Below are 19,488 nucleotides of genomic sequence, written 5' to 3' on the forward strand. Positions count from 1 at the left end.
ATAAAACTGTGGTGTGCTGTGGTTTTGTTTTGTTGTGGGATGGAAGAGCAGAATGAACAATTAGTAGTTTCTCAACTATTTTGAGAAAGGGCATATATAGAGCTCTAGGCAGCAGTGCAAGAGGGACATTTAGACTAGCATTCATGTGTCCTAATATACTCATAGGGAAATTTTGAATCAGGTTTTTTTTAAAGCTCTATAGCTGTTCTGTCCAGGGTAGTAGCTGCGGGCCACCTGTACCTGTTGACCACTTGGAATATGACTAGTCTGGATTGAGATGTGCTCCAAATGTAAAATACATACCAGATTTTGAAGACTTAGTATGAAAAAAAGAATATAAAATATCTTAATATTTTTATATTGATTTCATGTTGACCTGATATTATTTTGCATTTATTAGGCTAAATAAAACATATTATTAGGATACATTTCACCTGATTCTTTTTAGTAATGTGGCTACTAGAAGTTTTTAAATTAGGTATGTGAGTCGCATTTGTGGCTTACATTATACTTCCATTGAACAGTGGACAGAACTGCTCTTACAGCTCTTAGGTAACCTGTTTCGTTACTTTTTAATTATTTGTGTGCGAAGATCTTGATTCCCTTGGTCTTTGGGGCAGTCTTGGCAGTGCCTGAGTCCCTGGGTTCGTTGCCTCTCTGGCTGCAAGCAGCCTCTGTTTATCCCAGTGTGCCCTACAAATATTATTATTTTCTATATGTGCATGATGTGGGCACTGAACTCTAGATCATCACATGTAGTATTTTTCAACATTCAGGAATTCTTTATTGTTTTCTCCTACTGAAGTAATCTAATATTTTTAATGTGGGGAGAGGATGGAGTCTTAACTCACTGGCAGATGGCCTGGCAATTCATTACTTTCAGCTTATTTCTACTCTGAAAGATATAAGTACCTCAGGAGAAGACACATTTTTAACATTTATTAAAACTGTTTAGAGAAATTTGTTAATGAAGCATCTTTTTAAAAAATTACTATTTTTAGAATTGTTTGTACTATCTTTGCACCTTCTTTGTAAACATAAAAGTTCCTGTGTGCTTCTCACCCAGTTTCTCCTATTATTAACATGAAGGATCTGGGTTTTTTGTTTTTTGTTTTTTGTTTTGTGGTACGCGGACCTCTCACTGTTGTGGCCTCTCCCATTGTGGAGCACAGGCTCCGGACGTGCAGGTCCAGCGGCCATGGCTCACGGGCCCAGCCGCTCCGCAGAATGTGGGATCTTGCTGGACCGGGGCACGAACCCGTGTCCCCTGCATCGGCAGGCAGACTCTCAACCACTGCACCACCAGGGAAGCCCGAAGGATCTATTTTTTAATCTAATTTTGCATAATGTACCAAAAGTTTACACTTTGAGTTATTTTGCTCAAAAGAAATTCCCAGATTTTACATTATGCTAACTGATTCAGTTTTTAGAAGTGTAAATGTTAATTATTGATTTATATATCAGAAAGACACTTATTACAAACATGAAATTCAGTGACTTAAAACTATTTGCTAAGATGTTGTATACACCATGGTCAGAAAGTTACATATGCTTGACATAATCACATGTTGATTAATCAGTTTTGTCTTTTTTTACTCCATAGATGTAAAGAACCTGTATCCATCATCATCTCATTATACAAGAAATTGGGATAAATTGGTTGGTGAGATCAAAGAAGAAGAAAAGAATGAGAAGTTGGAGGGAGATGCAGCTTTAAACAAATTATTTCAGCAGATCTATTCAGATGGTTCTGATGAAGTGAAACGTGCCATGAACAAATCATTTGTAAGAACATAAACTTTAAGAAAATCTATTGTAATAGTAAATTTCACAAATTAAAAAAAAAGTATGTAATTTGAGATCAGATTGCATGTACTATAGTTGGGAGGCCATTTTGAATGGACTTTGTCTGAACATTTGTTCTTGCTCTAAACTTAGAGTAATTATTGAGGAAGTTGGGAACTTGTGGAGGGGGTGAGAAACAAATGGTATGTTCCAAGTAAATTTTTTCATCAGGGAGTTAGAACTGGGAAGTCTTAAGAAATACCAGGGTTATAGTTAGTGGGTGATACAGAGTTATTCCAGTTGGATTTATCACAATAGCTGAGTGAGCTTCCGGTGTTTACCTTCTGGTATCATGTATAATCTCAGTGTCAGATGAAGGATATAGAAGGGAAACTTCCAGAACAGTGTTTGCCAAGTAGAAGGTGCACATTAATTATTCATTGGTTTGTTAATAATTTCCGTATTGATTAAGAAAATTCAGGTTTTTTGCCAGGGCATGAATACCACCTGAATTAGGTCTCAAGTTCTGAGATTTTAATGACTAGTCATCACTGTAGAACCATGTAGATTTTGCTTGAAGCTGTAATCATTTGACTTTTACCCGTAGCTCTGGAAATGTCACTGTCTTCTTTTAAGGCATTTATATTTACAGTAGAAAGTTAAAGTTATTATTTAATAATTAAAATTAATATATAGGTAATAAGTGTGTTTGTGGCTCAGATATTCCATGTAAGTTACCAAGTGGTAACTGATCATGATTGTGCTTTTCACTGTTGCCTTAAAAGAATTGTTTTTAATTAAACTTTTTATTTTGAGATAATTGTAGACTCACATGCAGTTGGAAGAAGTAATAGAGATCCCTTATGTCCTTTAGTTTTCCCCAGCAGAAACGTCTTGCAGAATTACAGTATTACAACCATGATATTGACAGTTAAGATAGAGAACATTTTTATTTATTTGTTTGTTTATTTATTTATTTATTTTGGCTGCATTGGGTCTTCATTGCTGCGCGTGGGTTTTCTCTAGTTGCGGCTAGCGGGGTCTACTCTTCGTTGAGGTGCACAGACTTCTCATTGCAGTGGCTTCTCTTGTTGCAGAGCACGGGCTCTAGGTGCGTGGGCTTCAGTAGTTGTGTGTTTTATATCTAAGTATTTGGTTCTTTTTTTTTTGAGTGATTATGAATGGTATTATATGTTTAATTTTGGCATCCATGTGTTTGTTGTTAGTGTCTAGAAATACAGGGGGTTTTTGTTTTGTTTTTAATGTTTATCTTGTATTTATCTTGTATTTACCTTGTTGAACTCACTTACTGGTTCTAGGAGATTTTTTTTGGTAGATTCCTTGTGATTTCTTATGATTTTCTATGTAGACAATCATATCTTCAAATAGGGACAATTTAATCTCTTGCAATTCCTATATACTAACAACAAAAGATCAGAAAGAGAAATTATGGAAACAATTCCATTCACCATTGCAAGAAAAAGAATAAAATACCTAAGAATAAACCTACCTAAGGAGGTATTTCAAATAGGGACAGTTTAATTTCTTCCTTTCTAATATGTGTGCCCTTTATTTCCTTTTATTGGCTAGAACTTCCAGCAGTATGTTGAATAAGATTGGTGAGAGTAGACACCGATGTCTTCTTCTCCATCTTAAGAGAAAAACCATTCAGTCTTTCACCATTAAGTATAATGTTAGCTGTAGGTTTTTGTAGATGCTTATCAAGTTAAGAAAGTTTTGCTGTATTTCTTTTTTTCTGAGATTTTTATCATGAATGGCTGTTGACTTGTCAAATACTTTTTCTGCAGTGTTTCTGCATGTGGTCAATACGATTAGGTGATTTTTTTCTTTAGTTTGTCAAAGTGGTGATTTTATATGATTAATATGATTGATTTCTACTGTTCTACTGTTGAACCAGCTTTGCATCCCTGGGATAAACCCCACTTGGTCATAGTGTATAATTCTTTTTATATATTACTCAATTCTATTTTTAAATACTTTAAGCATTTTTGTGTCTATATTTATGAGGCATGTTGGTCTACAGTATTCTTTTTTGGTGCTTTTTCTGGTTTTGGTATCAGGGTAATACGTCATAGAATGGATTGGGAAGTGCTCCATCCTCTTCTTTTTTGGGGGGAGGGTATTTGTAGAGTTAGTGTTGTCTTTAAAGATTCTTTAAACCAATGAAGCCATCTAGGCCTTGATACTTCTCTTTTTGGGAGATTTTAAATTATGAATTTTGTTATCCTAATAGCTTATAGGACTCTTCAGGTTGTCTATTTCATATTGAGTGACTTATGGTAGTTTGTTTTTGAGGAATTGGTCCATTTAAGTTGTTAGTGTTGGTAGGGTTCCCTTCAGCTTTGAAGGGAAATGCCCATTTCATTCCTATAATGGTAATTTGTGTCTTTTCTCTTTTTTTTTTTCCTTTGTCTTGCTAGGGTTTGTCAATTTTATTTACTTTTTTTTCCTCAAAGAATCAGCTTTTTGTTGATCTTAAATTTTTCCCTTTTTTTTGTTCTAAATTTCATTTATTTCTGCTTTTAATTACTTTCTTCCTTATGCTTGCTTTGGGTTTATTTTGCTATTCTTTTCTTAATAGGTTATTTGGATGTGAGCTTAGATTATTGATTTGACTCTTTTTCTTTTTTCTATTATATGTGTTTATGCTATAAATTTCCCTCTCAGAAGAATTTAGCTGTCTCCCACAAATTTTGATGTTACTTTTTCATTTTTATTCAGCTCAGTGTATATTTTGATTTCACTTGAGACTTCTTATCCTAAGTATATATTCCATTTGAAAAGCATGTGTATTCTGCTCTTGTTGAATGGAGTGTTCTATAAATGTCACTTAGATCCTGTTGATGGATACTCTTGTTGAGTTTTTTTATATTCCTGGTTGATTTTCTGTCTTACTTTTCTACTGATTGACAGAGGGTCTTCAGCTATAATTGTGGATTTATTGATTTCACCTTTAAGTTCTGTCAATTTTTGCTTCACATATTTTGCAGCTCTGTTGTTTGGTTCATATGCATTTAGGATTGCTATATTTTCATGGTGGATTGACCTTTTTATCATTATATAATGTCATTCTCTAACTCTGGTAATTTTCTTTGCTTTGATGTTAATATAGCTGATTCTTATGTCTTTTGGTTAATTTTTGCATGATATATCTTGTTCCATCCTTTCACTTTCAACCTGCCTAAGTCGTTTTTTAAAAATTTTTTTATTTTATTTTAAAAATTTTATTGGGGTATAGTTGATTTACAGTGTTGTGTTAGTTTCAGGTGTACAGCAAAGTGATTCAGTTATACATATATATATTCATTCTTTTTCAGATTTCTAAGTCATATTTAAAGTGAATTTCTTTTAGACAGCATGTTGGGTCATGTTTTTTTTTAATTTGTTCTGCCAGTCTCTCTTAATTGACGCATTTGGAGCACTTAACATTTAATGTAATTATTGGACTTACTTATGTCTACCATGTAAGTTTTCTGTTTGTTCTGTATTTTGTTTTTGTTTTTCCTGCCTTCCTAATGGGTACTTGAACATTTTTTAGAATTTCATCTTGATTTATCTATAGTGTTTTGTAGTGTATCTTTGGTTGCTCTAGATTTTATATTAGCTATATTATACTTAGTTTATCATAGTCTACTGGTGTCATTTTTTTTTGACACTGAATGACGTATAGAAACCTTACCTCCCTTTATGTCCTTTTACTTTTTCTCATTTATAATTTTCTTAAATATTTCTTCTATATATGTTTAGAAACCACATCATGCAGTATAATAATTTAGAAAACTTCAGAGGAAAAGCAAACCCTATTGCATTTACCTATATTGTGACCTTTCTTTCTTCCTTTCTGACTTTCAGGTTTCCATTTTTGTTTCTTTTCTTTTTTTTCTTTTTAAACTCCTGAACACATTGTCTCCTCTCATTTCTTAAAAAAATATTTATTCATTTTATTTTTGGCTGCATCAGGTCTTAGTTGCAGCAGCACGCGGGATCCTCCGCTGTGGCTTGTGAGCTCCTCATTGCGGCACGTGGGCTTCTCTCTAGTTGTGGTGCTCAAGCTCAGTAGTTGTGGCGTGTGGGCTCTGTAGTTGAGGCATGCTGGCTCTCTAGTTGTGCTCCACATGCTCAGTAGTTGAGGCACACAGGCTTAGTTCCCTGACCAGGGACTGAACCCATGTTCCCTGCACTGGAAGGCGAATTCTTAACCACTGGACCACCAGGGAAGTCCCTCCTTCTGTTTGGAGAACTTCCTTTGGGCATTCTTTCAGGGTAGATCTGTCCATAACAGATTCTCTCTATTGACAAGGATTTCTTTGTGTTTATACTGGCCGGGATTTGCTCAGTTTCTTGTGTCTGTAGGTTTATGTCTTTTGCCAAATTTGGGATCTTTTCATTCATTATATCATTGAGTACTTTTTCAGACCTACCTTCTTTGTTTTCTTCTTCCTGGAACCCGATGACACGGGTATTGGATATTTTGTTATAGTACTACACATTCCTGAGACCGTTCATTTTGTCTCTGTTTTGTCTCTGTCATTCAGATTGGGTGATTTATATTGTTCTCTTTTCCAGTTCACTGATTCTTTGCTCTATTCTCTCTATTCTGCTCTTGAGCCCGTTCACTGACCTTTTTATTTCAAGTGTATTTTTCAATTACAAAACTTTCATTTGGTTCTTCTTTATGTCTTCTGTTTCTTTACTGAGATTTTCTATTTTTTTCATTTGTTTCAAGCTAGTTCATAATTCTTGCTGAAGCATTTTTACCCTGACTGCTTTAAAAATGTGTCAGATAATTTTAACATCTCTTTCATCTCTGTGTTAGCATCTATTGATTGTCTTCTCTTTTTAAACATATAATCTGAAATCTTCCTGGTTCTTGGTGTTTTTCACCAGTGCCAAGTGATATTCAGTTGAAATCTGGACATTTTCATGTTACAAGACTCTGGATCTTATTTAAACCATCTGTCTTAGGTGGCTTTCTCTGACAACCCCTCTGGCAAAGGAAGGGAAGTCACTACCTCACTATTGCCAGGTGGAGGTAGAAATCCAGGTACCCCACTCTACCTCCATTGACACCCCAGGGCATCTCCTTGTTACTGCTGGGAATAGGTAGGAGTTCTAGCTCCCCACGTGGTTTCCACTGACACCACAGGCAACAGAGGAGGCCTGTTTGTGATAGCGTAGCATGGGTGGAAGTCTAGGCTCTTCATTCAGCCTTCACTGGCCTGGGTGGGGATGGGACCACAGTTTATTACTGTGGTGTTTAGCTAGAGTGATTATTGTCTAAAAGTTTTCTGTCTTTCTGTTTGTCCATTGGCTAGAGAAATCAGGCTTTTGTTGGGGCTTTTTTTGTTTGCACCCTTTGGCATTTCCAGCTTCTTCAGTTCCAGCTCTCGGAAAAAAATAAGGCAAAAAGAAAACCCAAAGAACTCACCACCGTGTTGTTCCTTGGGTCCCAAGGTCCCTAGCTGATTTGTCTTCTTTTCACCTTTTAGAGTTGTCTTATATTTGTTATTTATATAACATACAAGGTTTTTAGTTGTACTTAGTGGGAAGGCTAGGAAAAAGTACTCTTACTTAATGCCTCCAAAAGGAGAAATCAGGATTTTGTTAGTTTGTTTTGCCGCACTGTACAGCTTGCAGGCTCTTAGTTTCCCCACCAGGGATTGAATGTGTGCCCCCTGCAATGGATACGTGGAGTCCTAACCACTGGACCGCCAGGGAATTCCCTGAAATCAGTTTCAGTGTTGACTTTTAAGAACTTACTGGACAAAATAGTGTGTGAGATTTCAAAGTTATATTATAGAATCTGTGTCCATTTTCATACAGAAACTTTGCTAAGTGTAACTGAACCACACGTATGCATAAAATAAGCCATCTGTTTGGCAGCATTGACCTGGAACATACCAAGGGCTTGCTTCTGTCTTTGTGGGGGAATACAGGCATACCTTGGAGAACTGTGGGTTCAGTTCTAGACCACCATCATAAAGCAAATTTTGCAATAAAGTGAGTCACACTTTTTTGGTTTCTCAGTACATATGAAAGTTATGTTTACACTATGCTGTAGTCTACTGAGTGTGTAGTAACATTATGTCTAAAAAATAATGCATGTACCTTAATTTAAAAATTCTTTATTGCTAAAATATGCTAACTTTATCATCTGAGTCTTCAGCAAGTCATAGTTTTTTGCAGTAGTAACATCAAAGATCACTGATCACACATCCCCATAACAAAGATAATAACAGTGAAAAAGTTTGAAATATAAGAGAGTTATCAAAATGTGACAGACATGAAGTGAGCACATGCTGTTGGAAGAATGACGTCAGTAGATTCACTTGATGCAGGGTTGCCGCAAATCTTCAATTTGTAAAAAATGCAATGTCTGCAAAGTGCAGTAAAGTGAAGCACAATAAAACGAGGTGTGCCTGTACAAAGAAACAGACTCTATCTTATCTCTGATCTCTCTGTCTGATTGGGCAAAAAGACCAACATATACAGAACAATCAGGGAAGTGCTCAGTTGCACTGCAGTCCATAAGAAGAAAGGGGAAAATAAATGTCATCAGCAAATATGATCAGATTATAAAATCTGCTTCCTTTAGTTCTCTTAGGAGTAGTTATTATATAAACTTGTCCCATTTTATTCAGTATTTTATTTGCAGCCTACTGTGTGCCAGGCCACTGCACTTAGATCTAGGATATAAGTATTGGTAAAATATGTTTCTTTCCTCTTAGAAACTCTCAGCTTTAGTTTGGAGCCACGGGTGGGAAGCAGGTATGAGAAGGCAGATTCGTAAAATTTTATCAGTGCAGTGTCATAGACAAGTCCTACAAGAGTAGCTAGAGTCCTGACCAGGGTCAAAGAAGGCCACAGAGAGATGGTGACATGTCATGTTTGGAGGATAACTAAAGACATAAAAAGAACCGGGACAGAGAAGAGCATCCCGTGCAAAGGAACCCATGGAAAGGAGCTTGGTAGAGAGTGTGGGGCATTGGGATTATCTTGAGGCTCCAGTGTAATGGTAGCATACGTAACTTTATACATTCACCAGTAACATAGCTGATTATTTTTAAATGTTTAGATTTTAACGATTTTCTGTTCTTTGCTGTGATCCAAATCAGTGAATTTTTATTGCATTAACAGTTACAGCTTTATTTTTTAAATGTATTTATGAATATGCTAGGTTTGTTGGTAGCTGTTATGTTCAGTGGGTAGTAAATAGATGACCAGTGCTTTACTGAGACACTAACTTTATGTGTCTGTGTGTGGATGTACCTTGATTTAAAAATAATTCCAGGGCTTCCCTGGTGGTGCAGTGGTTGGGAGTCTGCCTGCCAGTGCAGCGGACACGGGTTCATGCTCCGGTCCGGGAAGATCCCACATGCCGCAGAGCGGCTGGGCCCGTGAGCCATGGCCGCTGAGCCTGCGCGTCCGGGGCCTGTGCTCTGCAACAGGAGAGGCCACAGCAGTGAGAGGCCCGCGCACCGCAAAAAAAAAAATAATAATAATAGTAATTCCAGCATACACTTGTGTATATTTGACATAGAGAGAACATTAAGAAGGGGTTCTTAAAGTTCTGTCCAACTAGAAAGAGTTTACTTTGCAAAGTCTTTACTGTGCTCAGTAAAAGATTACATTATCGTTTGCTTTGGAAGCCAATTTCATTGGGTTGGCCAAAAAGTTCGTTCGGTTTTCCCAGTAAGATGGCTCTAGTAGTGCTTAGTTGTCTTTAACTTCATTCGAAACAATTTTGTTAGATTGTATTGTGACAGCTGTCATATCAGGGTGCATTTTTAAAAAACTTATCAAAATTAGTGAATTTTTGTGTAGCCATTTCAATATTGAAGATGGAAGAAAAAAGCAACATTTTCTGCATATTATGCTTTATTATTTCAAGAAAGGTAAAAACGCAAAAACAGATTTGTGCAGTGTATGGAGAAGGTGCTGTGACTGATCAAAAGTGGTTTGTGAAGTTTTGTACTGGAGATTTCTCACTGGACGATGCTTCACGGTTCTGTAGACCAGCTGTAGTTGATAGCGGTCAAGACATTAATTGAGAACAATCAATGTTATACCATGTGGGAGATAGCTAACATACTCAAAATATCTAAATCAAATGTTGAAAATCATTTGCACCAGCTTGGTTATGTTAATCGCGTTGATGTTTGGGTTCCACATAAGTTAAGTGAAAAAAACCTTCTTGACTGTATTTCCTCATGTGATTCTCTACTTAAACGTAATGAAAACGTTCCGTTTTTAAAACAAATTGTGACGGGCAATGAAAAGTGGATGCTGTACAATATTGTGCAACAGAAGGGATCATGGGGCAAGCGAAATGAACCGCTACCAACCACACCAAAGGCCAGTCTTCATCCAAAGAAGGTGATGTTGTGTATATGGTGAGATTGGAAGGGAGTCCTCTATTATGAGCTACTTTTGGAAAAGCAAACAATTAATTCCAACAAGTACTGCTCCCAGTTAGACCAACTGAAAGCAGCACTTAATGAAAAGCGTTCAGAATTAGTCAACAGAAAACGCATAATCTTCCATCAGGATAACACCAGACCACATGTTTCTTTGATGACGAGGCAAAAACGATTACAACTTGGCTGAGAAGTTCTCATTCATCCACTGTATTCACCAGATTATTGTACCTTTGCATTTCCATGTATTTCGGTCTTTACAAAATTCTCTTAATGGAAAAATTTCAATTCCCTGGAAGACTGCAAAAGGCACCTGGGACAGTTATTTGCTCAAAAAGATAAGTTTTGGGAAGATGGAATTATGAGGTTGCCTGAAAAATGGCAGAAGGTAGGGGAACAAAATGGTGAATACGTTGTTCAATAAAGTTCTTGGTGAAAATGAAAAATGTGTCTTTTATTTTTACTTTAAAACTGAAGGAACTTTTTGACCAACCCAATATTTTCATCTCAAGGTAGTCTTTCCACATATACCTCTATGCTGATTAGCAGGGAGACATGGTGCTTTTATATGGCAGTGTATGTGGACATGGTCCTCCTACCTAACTAGAGTTTCCTTTTCAGATTTTTACACGATATGGTAACTTATCTGGAAAGCCTAAGGTTAAACCAGAATATTGTCTTGTGTATATTGAGCCAAACATAGCTTATATTTGGGACTCTGTGCTTGGAATGTTTTTAGAGAAATATTCTGTTGTGATTTTATGGGCCAATAATTAATCTATTTTTATTTTTTATTGCAGATGGAGTCTGGTGGTACAGTTTTGAGTACCAACTGGTCTGATGTAGGTAAAAGGAAAGTTGAAATCAATCCTCCTGATGATATGGAATGGAAAAAGTACTAAATAAATTAATTTGCTATCACTGTATTGCATATATTCAGCTAACACCCATTGTGTATTTATACTGCATTCATGAATTTTGAACACTGAGTACATCTTTTTAAAGGATTATACCTCTTTACCTCTTTGTGCTTTAGAAATTATTTTCCTTCAAGTGTTCTAAGAGTCTAATGAAGAATGAAGATCATGTTTTATCACTTTTGTCCTTAAGGACTTCAGATATGCTGAAACGGAATGAAGTATCATTTGCTACTAGATAGATTAATTCTACCTAGTTGTGGGAGTGGAGAAATTGTTAATGGGATATCTTGGGTTATTGCCTTATTTTTGATGCAGTATTCTGCTAATAATTTATTAGACGTGGCAACTTTGGATGAGCATAGATTTCTCAATTTCAGCATTAAATTGTTTGCTTTTAAAAACGGCTTTTGAATGGAGTTGTAAATACAATTTTTCTATGAAGAAGTTTGGTTTATTTACCTTTTTCTTAAGTTTTTAATGAAAACTTTGAGAAATTATTTATCACGGGATTCCCATTTGATTATTTTTATGGGAAGTATTTGTAATTGCACTGAGAATTTTGGTCCTTACCCTTCAAATTCCTGTACAAAACATTGACACCTGAGTTTATCATGCTGCAAATTTAACTGTACTGAAGGCTAATCTGTGAAGCGGGGTCAAACAGTAATTTAGGAGAGCCCAGCTCCACTTCTTGCTGCTTTTGCCACAGCAGGATTCCTGAAATTACAAGACTGGTGGTTTGGTTTGGTTTTTTTTCCTTCTTTTTTTCTTTATTAGAAAATCTCTCTTCTTATAGCCCCATGATTACTTTGCTTTTGGTGGTTTAGGGCAGCTACTGAGAGAGTAATATGTATACATTTAGTACCTATTCTGTTTATAGAATAAATAGATACCATGGGAATACGAAAACAAAAAGACACGATCGTTGACTTCAAAGACTTTATAATCTAGCAGAGAGAGAAAATTAATATTCAGGAAGGAATTATGAATGGTTGAATGGTGAACATATTACAAATACAGTTTTGAGATAGAAAAAATATCTATGATTAAATGTTCTGTGATTAAAATTATTGACAGTCTAAGCTGTTATAAAGCAAAGGCCATGGATGACCTGTAGGTCTGATTCCTTTTCTCATTGTAATTTCAGAACCATAGAGGGTGGTGTCTGTTAGGTCTCACTAACATTTTGTGGCAAGGAAGCACTCTATACCCTCATAGCTGATAGGGTAAATGGGCGGCAAATTAGCCGCCATCTCCAAAAAGAGTGGGGGTTCAGCCTCTTCCTTCTACTCATTTGACACGTGCAGGGGAGTTCATAAGGAAGAAGTGGTGGGGTGATACCAGACCATGCCCAGACTTGCTGTTACTGCTTGTTTATGCATGTCGGGGTCTTCACTTGTCCTTCTGCTCACTTAGAGTTATAGGCTACTGTTTTTGATCTTGAGCACTGAAGGAAAAGGCAAAATTAAGTTCTTGCATGTATGAATGTCTAAAATTTTCTCCTTAGGAAACAAGATAGTGATTATGTTAAGTTTTCTCTCTACCAGTAGTTCCCAGGGGTAGGGAAGCTCTTGCTACAGAGATGGTAAGTCAGGGGCATACCCCAGCGACAAGACTCCTGGCTCTAGCAAGTCTCTGCCACCCACTAGCTTTAAAATCTTTAGCAGGTTTACAGCCTTCCTGTGTTTTATTAGTTCCTTTATCTGCAAATCCATAGGGTCTTTAATTAAAAGTCCATGATTCTAAATAAGGAAGCATTTTTGCCTCTTAAAAGCAACTTTTTTCTTTCTTAGGAATGACACTATTATGATAGAAGTTGGGTTTCTTTAAAAAGGTTCTAGTACTAGTTTTGCTTTTATTTTCAAGGATACACTGTCTAAAGTGTGTTTATCTGTTGGCTAGATTTGCTTAAGGATGTCAGATTCAGGATTTTGCTGAGCCAAATGGAGTTCCTAATATACCTGACTGTGTTATATTACAATGTTAACTTGTCTAAATACAATAGGTTTATGGGTAAAGAAGGGAATTTTGAGAAGTAGGTTAGACTGCTTGCCCTAAAGTACCACTCTAAAGTACTGCTTCTCTTTCACCATTCTAGACAATGAAAAATCGAAAGACTCCAGAAAGTTAAAAAACTTGATTTTGAGCCTTTATCTTTATTCTCTGCTATCTCAGCTTGGCTATTAATTGGTCCCACTTTCTTTCTAGACTCCCATTTCCTTCCCCCTTCCCCCCTTCCCCCCTTCCCCCCTTCCCCCCTTCCCCCCTTCCCCCCTTCTCCCCTTCTCCCACATGGCTTTCAGGATCTCAGTTCCCCCACCAGGGATTGAACCCGGGTCATGGCAGTGAAAGCCCAGAATCCTAACCACTAGGCCACCAGGGAACTCCCTAGACTCCCATTTTCAGTTCTCAAATCTTGGTTCTCTTTGTGCTCTAGTTACCCTTTTGTTTCTTTAGAATGTACATTTTTCTCTTAGTATTTATTTTCCTTTTTGAGGTTCAGTCTTGGAATACATTTTTTTCTGTCTTTATATGGAATGGAAGAAAAGGATGGTTGCACTAATAACTACAGTTGTCCTGCACCCCGTCCCCACCCCTAGCATTTCCATTCCTTTGATTTGAGATATTCACTAACTGTAGAACATTGAATTGTTATTGTCTCCTTGAGTCTGGGAAAACTTCTATTTTCTTAGCAGGCTAACTATATAGGACAGGAAGAAAATAATTGACCTGTCCTAGATAAATTTTTTAGATAAATTTCAAATAAACATTTAAAATGAAGCTATGGGCTTCCCTCGTGGCGCAGTGGTTAAGAATCCACCTGCCAATGCAGGGGACACGGGTTTGAGCCCTGGTCCGGGAGGATCCCACATGCCGCAGAGCAACTAAGCCCTTGCACCACAACTACTGAGCCTGTGCTCTAGAGCCCGCGAGCCACAACTGCTGAGGCCCGCACACCTAGAGCCCATGCTCTGCAACAAGAGAAGCCACCACAATCAGAAGCCTGCGCACCGCAATGAAGAGTAGCCCCTGCTCACCACAAATAGAGAAAGCCTGCACGTAGCAGCAAAGACCCAGCACAGCCATAAATAAATAAATAAATAAATAAATAAATAAATAAATAAATAAATAAATAAATAAATAAATAAATAAATAAATAAATAAATAAATAAATAAAATGAAGCTATGTCACTATGCTATTATGAATAGTTTAGAAGACATTTTAATTTAGTTCACTACTGAAACTATCCTTTCCCATTTTACCTTTTCTCCTTCCTCAATTATCTACATATCAGATTAGGTCATTGATCTGAGAAATACGTCACTGACCCAGAGCAGTATTGCCTATTAATTGACCATCTGATCTGCTTAGGGCACTTTACTTTTATTGGGATCTTCCTTGTCTAGGTTAGTGTGCATGTCTCTGACTTGTAGCTATTACTGATTTTTCCAAAAATAGGTAGAAGTTTTCTGGGTGTTATGTGGTGTTTGTTACTAGAGCCACTTTTTGTTTTGTAACCAACTAGCTGTAAAGAAGTTTACCTTTGCACTCTTACCTGCTATTTTAGCCCCATATTTTAGCATCCATAACAGAATATGGATATCTGTTATCTCTGCCTTGGAGGAACCAAGGAGAGGAAATAATAAAAGCTAAAAGGACAAAATAATGGTTTCTGTGCCAGGAAGAGTCATGTGTAGTTTTAAATAAGGGGGATCGTCAACATTGATCTGGTTTATTTTGTCTCCAGCTATGCATATTCTATTGTAAAACCATTTTACACATATCAAGAGATTTTATTGGAAACACTGGGTACTTGTGGGTAAGTTGGAGATACTGCTTTACTCAAAAGTGTTACTATTTGGTGCCACATTTGTGATTTGCTTCTGAAATTAATTTAACTCTTAGCCTCTCTTCCTACCTCAGTAAACTTATACCCCAAATCAGCTAAAATCACACACATTGCTAGCCCACGCAGGCAATAACAGTGATAACTATTCTGTACTAGTGCTTTTAATGGACCAGGTGTGCTTTATATGTACTACCTCGTTTATAACAGCCTTGTGAGGTAATGATAGCATCCTGTCATTCCAGATCAGAAAAATGAGGCCCAAGTTAAGTTCTTTGCCTAGCTCAGTCTACTGATAAGTGATGGACCTGGGATTTGAACCGAGGCCTGTGAGAATTCAGTTCCCATGCTTTTAACAACTGAATGAATTGGGTGGACGAGTGATTTTTATTAATTAATCAGCTGTCTCACAGTGAAGCAGAGGATGTGCAAGTTGAATTTTTAAATTCTTGTACATGAGCTGGGAAGCACATTTCTTAAAGATCAGAATATTATCATCAGCTTCATAAGGAGGAGGAAAGCTTATTAGGAGTCCAAATCTCTTGCCTCTTGTAAAGGTAATACAAGCAAGTAGTCTTGACTTGTGTTGAAGATTTTGTTTTTCTCAAATGCAGATAATTACAGAGAAACAAGATACGCTCGAGGGCCTCCCTGGTGGCGCAGTGGTTGAGAGTCCGCCTGCCGATGCAGGGGATACAGGTTCGTGCCCCGGTCTGGGAGGATCCCATATGCCGCGGAGTGGCTGGGCCCGTGAGCCATGGCCGCTGGGCCTGCGCATCCGGAGCCTGTGCTCCGCAACGGGAGAGGCCACAAGAGTGAGAGGCCCGCGTACCGCAAAAAGAAAAAAAAAAAAAAAAAAAAAAAAGATACGCTCAGAACTGTCACAGGTGAGAGAAGACTGGTACATCCTGATCAAGTTCTTGTTCTTTGAACTTGGGAGCTCTCACACTAGTGTTCCTTGTTCAAATACTAAAATTGTTTCAAGGGTTTTTTTTTTTCCCTATCTAGATATGTGTGTTAGGATCAGTGTATCACTGATTTCTTCAATAAAATAGGAATGGTTCAGGTTTAGTCCCTTTGTTCCAATCATGTTAACATTTTATATATATTCTGAATTTTGCCTTGTGTGGAGTCTTCTAAATATTACCTTTAGCTGTGCCTTCAAATTTGATTTTTTAATTCTTATTTTTGCATTGAGACTCTCGTACATAGCTCGTTGACTTTATTTTCTCTTACAGGATTCAGTTATACAAAAGATGTTTCAGAAACAGTACTGTTGGCCCAAAAGCAATTTTTACTTATCAAAAAGGAGTAAGGAAGATAATCTTTAGTGCTTGTATATGGGCTTTTAAAAACCGTGCTCTACAGTGCAACTACAAAAGCTCGAAATAACAGTAAACTGTTACACATACTGTGTGCTTGATGCTCTGTTAAGTGCATTAAAAGGCAATATTCCACAGCAGTTAAATGCTGGACTCTGAAGACAGCCTGCTTGAGATTAGTCCTGGCTACACCGCTTACTAGCTGTGTGACAGTGGGCAGGTAGTTAATGTCTCTGTGCCTCAGTTTTCCTATCTAAATTGGGCTAATATACCCACCTCATTGGCGTATATGAGTTGAATGTGTTAATACAATTCTACAATTATTTATCCTAATCCAGAGGGCTCTAAAAACTAGATGTGTGTGTGTGTGTGTGTGTGTGACTCAGTGGTAAAAAAAAACAAAAACCTGTCCTAAACTTGCAATTTGAGTAGTCATATATTTTGCTGCAGAAATATTAATTTGTTTAATAACAGTGCTACCACAGATCCTGCTGAGGTTATTAAAAAATTCATAGTATATCTGTACTGCATTCTAAAATTCAAAATCCTGAATTCAGAAACACATCTGGCTCCAAAGTTTTTGAATAGAGTTACATGTACCTGTATATGTAAAGTGCAGAGAGCAGTGCTTAATGTATATGCATTTAGGCTGTGAGGTTGAAATGCTGTAGTAAGCCTTTTTTTTCTAAGTTCAGTCCTGCAAGATTCAGGATTCTGTCTGAGGAAAGTATATCAGCTGCTTCAAAATCATTAGTATAATTAAAAAAAAATTATAGTGAGAGCATGAAAGTTTGCAGAAAAGCTTTTATTTTGAATGAGTAGTTATTTTAATTTACCTAAGCAAAGCTTAAATATGCGAGTATTGTCAGCAATACTTTAAAAAGAATCATAAAGTAGGAACTTCCCTGGTGGCACAGTGGTTAAGAATCCACCTGCCAATGCAGGGGACACGGGTTCGAGCTCTGGTCCGGGAAGATCCCACATGCCACGGAGCAACTAAGCCCGTGCGCCACAACTACCGAGCCTGTGCTCTAGAGCCCGTGTGCCACAACTACTGAAGCCCGTGCACAGCAGCGAAGAGTAGCCCCCACTCGCTGCAGCTAGAGAAAGCCCGCGAGCAGCAATGAAGGCCTAACGCAGGCATAAAATAAGTTAATTAATTTTAAAAAAAGGAATCATAAAGTATAGTGGTGCCAGAACACACAAACTATATGTAGAATGTTAAGGGACTTCCTTTCAGAAGTTCTTTGATTTTAATTCCATTTTAATTTAAATTCAAGACAGTAAAACTATTAGGGCTTATAAAAACAAGTCGCAAAATCATGCCACTTGCAAACCACAGATTCTGTCCTGTTACTTCCATCTGTGTAGAGAAACTGATAGTTGTTTTTTTTTACAAGAATTCATCAGTCTATTCCCTTTCTACCCTGCTCCCTGCCCCTCAGACAATCAGTGGGGAGCAAAAAGTATGTGCAGTCCTTTGTATATAGACACTAGTACTATAGACTCAAGTTCGGGGGTCTTCTCTCCCAACTACCACTTTTTGTCACTCATTTGTACTCTAACATTGACCTTTTCTGTGACCTAACTGACTACAAATGAACACTTTCCTAAGTTAGCTAGCTTAGTGCCTGTGAAATATGTTAAGAAATTGAATGTATTTCCTTGGAATTACTTACTATTTTGCTATTTATTAGTTGCAAAATGATCAATTTATTTCGACTACCACAGAGGTAATGGTCTCATAGCAGAAAGGGCACTAACACGTGAATTTGGAATCTTAAAATCCCAGTTTTGATATGTTAATAATGGTGTGTTTTGAGGACAAGTGACTTAACCTTTCTGGACTATTTTTCTCATCTCTAACACTAGATGATAATTACCTGTCAGGACTGTGAAGACTTAACTAAGTCCTGACTCAAAAGTATGTGACCAATAATTGTCACTTAAGTATAAAGTCCTTGATTTTTTTTCTCAGTGCTGTTGAGTAGTAGAATTCCTAAAAGGAAGGTAACAAATCTGACTTAGCTGCTATTCAAGGGCAGCCTCAGCCATTTTTTTAGCTGTATCTGTCACTGCTTCACTGTGCACCTAAGCTCCAGGCACACAGGAATAGTCTGTTTAGGGGTTTGCATACTTTTTACGTAAAGGGCCATATAGTGAATATTTTAGGCTTTGTGTGGCACATAAAGTCTCTATTGCATGTTCTTCTTTTTAGTTTGCAGACCTCTGCTCTGTCTGAATATCCCATGTATTTTTATTCCTTCTTCCATCCGACCTGGAAAGCTTCAATTTCCTGTTGATGTGTCAAAACTAAGTTCATATGCCACCTCCAGGAAAGCTGTTTAATCTTGTGTTACTCTGTCAATGACTGGCTTTGTAGCAGTTGCATTGGGTTATTTGCTTGTGGTTGAGGCACCCGTTAGATCCTTTGATAGAATCAAACCAAAACCACAGTGTCCTGTGAGCATGTTTGAGAGTTTGATCTGTTCATTATCAAGTCACTACAGTTGACTCATTTCTTCCCTCGTGACTGAGCTGCTTTGGGGAGGGTCGAGGGGGCTGGCTTTGAACTTTGTACCTGCAGTACCTGGTGCATAGAGAATAAGCTTTCAGAATTTGGTAGGTGGTCTTAACGCTGCACAGAGGAATGCCCTTATTTTCTTCTCTTCATTCTTTTAAGTGTCCTCAGAATACTCTTGTTAAATCCCCCCTTCCATCCCCTCCACAGGAATTCACTGCCACTCCAGCTGTGTTGTGGTGGAGGTGCCTTGTTGATGCATCTGTTAAGGCACAACTCAGAGTTTCACCGATTTTTGTGTTAGTTGCATGGTGTCTGTTTCACCCTGCGTGTCCTACTTCATTACGTTGTTATTTACTTATTTTTGGATCTTTGATGCCGAGCACAGTGCCTTTCACGTAGTAGATATTCAAGTATTGAAACTCTTGTTGCACACTAAAGAATTAGTTTTAAAAACTGTACTTTGTTTATAATATGTGCCCTTGAAATTATTTATTCATCAATATAGATAGAATAGTAATTTTAAAATAGATATTTAACCCCTGGTCATGAGAGCTAAATCTAATTTGTTATTCAGTTATCTACATCACTAGAGGGAATGGCAATTATATAACTAATCAAAAGCCATGTGATACGTATTTTTTTGTGTTGCCA

The 19,488-nt window shown here is 37.3% G+C and overlaps 1 protein-coding gene across 2 annotated transcripts in view; it reads left to right on the forward strand.

Moving 5' to 3' along the window:
- Nucleotides 1–11,146, forward strand: part of SUGT1 (SGT1 homolog, MIS12 kinetochore complex assembly cochaperone) — a 43,735-nt gene extending 32,589 nt beyond the window's left edge. For both annotated transcript variants that reach the window (XM_081215139.1, XM_081215140.1), the window contains 2 exons: nucleotides 1,604–1,785; nucleotides 11,024–11,146. In XM_081215139.1, coding sequence (XP_081071265.1) covers nucleotides 1,604–1,785; nucleotides 11,024–11,125 — 284 coding nt within the window. In that variant the 3' untranslated portion in view covers nucleotides 11,126–11,146. The remainder of the gene's footprint in view (nucleotides 1–1,603; nucleotides 1,786–11,023) is intronic.
- The last annotated feature ends 8,342 nt before the right edge of the window (nucleotides 11,147–19,488 follow it).

This window comes from Mesoplodon bidens (genome assembly GCF_964165515.1).
Source record: "Mesoplodon bidens genome assembly, chromosome: 17".
In the NCBI taxonomy this organism is placed as follows: domain Eukaryota; kingdom Metazoa; phylum Chordata; class Mammalia; order Artiodactyla; family Ziphiidae; genus Mesoplodon; species Mesoplodon bidens.